Source organism: Medicago truncatula, chromosome 3, assembly GCF_003473485.1.
Source record: "Medicago truncatula cultivar Jemalong A17 chromosome 3, MtrunA17r5.0-ANR, whole genome shotgun sequence".
Lineage (NCBI taxonomy): Eukaryota > Viridiplantae > Streptophyta > Magnoliopsida > Fabales > Fabaceae > Medicago > Medicago truncatula.
This window is the reverse complement of record NC_053044.1, coordinates 21,214,551-21,218,275: the sequence shown is the minus strand read 5'-3', so window position 1 is coordinate 21,218,275 and position 3,725 is coordinate 21,214,551. Positions and strand designations below refer to the sequence as shown.

The window sequence follows — 3,725 nt, the reverse complement described above, 5'->3', positions numbered from 1 at the left end:
AGAGATGATGAAGCTTTAAAAAAAAAACGGTCACTGATTGATTGTTTTTATGTTATAAGTTTGTAATAGATTTTACTGGGAATATTTTGATATGATCTATTGGAAATTATACAATCACATTCTTTATTGTTATGTATTGATGATTATAGGTTGCTACAAAACCATTAGACAATTAGTTTGGTTTCCCATTTGAACATTCTTATAAATTTTAATTAAATTGAACATTCTTATCACATTTGTTTTTATTTACAAAACCATTAGAACCTTGTACCGATAATAAATTCATCTAAAACCATTACACCATAAGTATGGTTTTACATAGAACACTATCAAAACCATTAAACCATACTTATGGTTTCAGTATTCCATACCCCTAATTTTGATCAAATTTTAATTAAATTCAACATTCTTGGGCCTAAAATAACTGTTAGAACCATATACCGATAATAAATTCATCTAAAACCATTACACCATAAGTATGATTTTACATATGAAACACTATTCAAATACATTAATATAATTTATTGCTAGAGTTGAAGTAAATCTTAAAAAACTTCCCCTAAGAGTATGTACATCAAATGGTTTTGTAAGACAAGTGTCAGAAACCATTCCTTGGGTTAAATGGTTTACAAGTGTACTATTCAACACTAATGAATTTTGTCAAAGGCACCTGCAACAGTTTAACCACATATATTCAAAGGCGAGTAATTTTGTCATCTCAAACCCAGATGTTATGGGGCCATCTTAGACAAATATTAGAAGTTAATGATGTCTACTTACAAAAAATGATAGCATCAGTACAATAAATACAAGATTGGAAGTAAATCAGTTTTCAACCATTATTTACTATGTGAAATGCATCAAAAGATAAAACTATAGTCTATGTATGCAGTTCCAAAGAAAACTATTATGTACATCAAATGGTTGTGTAAGACAAATGTCAGAAACCATTCCTTGGGTTAAATGGTTTCAGACGTACAACACTAATAGTATTTCAGAGTATTACTGCAGATCCAAACATGCACTAAATTAAAAAACCATATTGAACTGAAACTTACATATTCTAGACTGTCAGGGTCAATAGCTTTCCAATCCAAGTACTTGAACTTGCTTAGTCTCTCGATGAATCTTGTGAATGCAGCTGGGTTATTTTTGTCAAAGGCACCAGGTTTTTCAAGGTCAACCTGTTTATATAAAAATAAATCAGTAAAATCAATTATTCAGCTTAATGAATAAAATAAACCATTAATATTCATGGAATATAATGCATACATAGTTAATCATGGGTGTAACCAGTCTTGTCATCTTGTCTCTTTGTTGATTTCAGTTTAAGCTGTTGACCCAGACATTGATCACAAAGCATGACACCCATTCGTCTTGTTGAAGCGACCACAAGTCTATCATTTCCACAAAATAATCATGAGCCATGTTATCCGAGCAGTACAGAAGCTCATCCCTATACAATTATTAAGCATTTTAGGATTTGTAGTACTAGAAACATGATTTCATCAACCATAAAATGGCAGTTCACTCATCAAAGGCAGACACAAACATCCAAAAGATCAATCGTAAAATATCATAGCATAAAACTGTAAAATAAACACATTGAAATGAGCAGTAAAGAAAACTATAGTATATATATGTAGTTCCAAAGAAAACTATTATTTACATCAAATGGTTTTGTAGGGAAACTTTCTGAAACCATTCATTGTGAAAACTGGTTTTGACATACAAACAACCAACATACAAACATAGTTCAAAACAACAGCTTAAAAACCAAATAAAACAACCAATTTGGCAAAAAAATCAACATGACTATAATTAATACTCATCACACTTACACTAAGCTTATGTTTTGGCATAATCTCACTTATGTGAACTATGACATGGTACATTAATGACTCGGCAAAATGCTTCCTCATAACAGCTAAATAAGAAATTGTTTTCACTTACTAATCAAGCTCCGAGCTTCATGCATATGTTGATAAATTTTTCTGCAACTCAGTTGCAGTAGACTCGTGGACAGCGTCATCATACGGGCTGTCAAGGTACTTCGATTTCTTCACTGCACGTCGACGCTCAGGGTATGTGCTATCAGAATAAAGCATATTATGCTTCTTTCTTTTCTTTGTCGTGACTGTTTGCACATTGTCCAAGTTAATTATTTCATCTGGCATCACTGACCTTAGTGGAGTTGCACTGTCAAATAATATTACATAAGAGTGTTTATTTTTGCAGATTTTAATTAATATTGTTATTGTGCAGAATATAATTAATCAATTTTAAAGTACAATTATCACATTGCTTGATTCGTACTCTGTAACAACGTTTGAGACACATTCTGTAGGCTTCTCCCCATTCGTCACATCTTTAACAACGTTTGAAGCTGGATTCTCTGAATCATTTGTATTGAACCTGAAACCATTAAAAAAAACATTTTAGTTTTCAGACATCACATATCAAAACCATTGATAAACACTTTAAAATTTATGGTTTAAGATGGATTTTTTAAACAATTAGTTTGTTATTATAGTTTTACACATCATAAATAAAAAACCATTAAAACACATCATATATAATCATTTCTTACCCTGCATTTGAAGCTTCAAAAAACTCTGGAAACTTCAAGATAGTTTCCTGTGTCAATGTCATTCCCACATTGCATGCTGCCTTAACTGAATCATCAATGATCTTTCCACTTCCACCCCCTTCTAAGTACCTGAACTCTTATTCTCCTCAGTTTCAGCTTCCTTGGTTGTGCTTGGTTCTTCTGAAACTGCATCATTTTTCGCAGACTTTTCAGTACTTGAAGTCTTATTCTCTCTAGTTTCAGGTTCATTTGATGTGTTTGTTTCTGCTGAAACTATGTCATTCTTTGCAGAAGTAGAAGCATTTGCCTTAGCTATTCTCCTCTACAAGGTTTCTGCGGTTCTAGTGTAGACCCGTATGCAACCCATACAATAATTTAGATGCTCCTCTGCCTGCAATCGGGTTATGTACATGTATTGTTACGATTTTTGAAACCATAAAAAGACAATATTATGGTGCAATTGTTTTATGTATTATGAAAGAAAATAATAGCATTCACTCATTCATAGGAGAATAGTCTTTCACTATTAACAATTGTTTTATATATACTACTAATTTGTATCAGTTTAAAACAAAAATGAAGAAAAACATTTAAACTAGCAAGTAAAATTATTTAACAATACTAATGGTTTTACTGTATAACATCTTAAAACCATTTAAGAAAATTAATGGTTTATACATTAACATTGCATGAATATCATTAATTTTCTTTCACCTTAGATAGTGGACATGTTTCTGCATCAAAACACATTACAAGCAGACCATCATCGGTGTTCTGCAGTCTTTTGACCCCAACTGTCAATCCTTTATCCAGTCCCATAAGCTCATGCACCTTCTGAAGGTCTTGGTTTGCCGACTTGACATTCCAATCACGAAGCGATGGCTCTGCTTGTATTTTCCTGTAAGGAATGGGCTTCTCTTTCCCATTTTCTCCATGTAATTAATCTGCAAAATAATTAGTATCATCATAATTAGCATCATCTTCTTCATCATGATCCTATAGTCTATGTATGCATGCAGTTCCAATGAAAACAATTATGTACATCGAATGGTTTTGTAAGACAACTGTCTGAAACCATTCCTTGTGCAAAATGGTTTCAGACATACAAACAGCCAACATAAAAATAGGAATATAT

The 3,725-nt window shown here is 32.0% G+C and overlaps 1 protein-coding gene across 1 annotated transcript; it reads right to left on the bottom strand.

Moving 5' to 3' along the window:
* Positions 1-1,961: 1,961 nt before the first annotated feature.
* On the bottom strand, positions 1,962-2,691 carry LOC120579698 (uncharacterized). Its single transcript, XM_039832380.1, has 3 exons — positions 2,591-2,691; positions 2,317-2,415; positions 1,962-2,199 (listed from the first exon to the last, which is right to left on the bottom strand). The coding sequence occupies exons 1-3, from the start codon at positions 2,650-2,652 to the stop codon at positions 1,971-1,973; spliced, it is 390 nt and encodes a 129-aa protein (XP_039688314.1). The 5' UTR covers positions 2,653-2,691; the 3' UTR covers positions 1,962-1,970.
* Between the last annotated feature and the right edge of the window lie 1,034 nt (positions 2,692-3,725).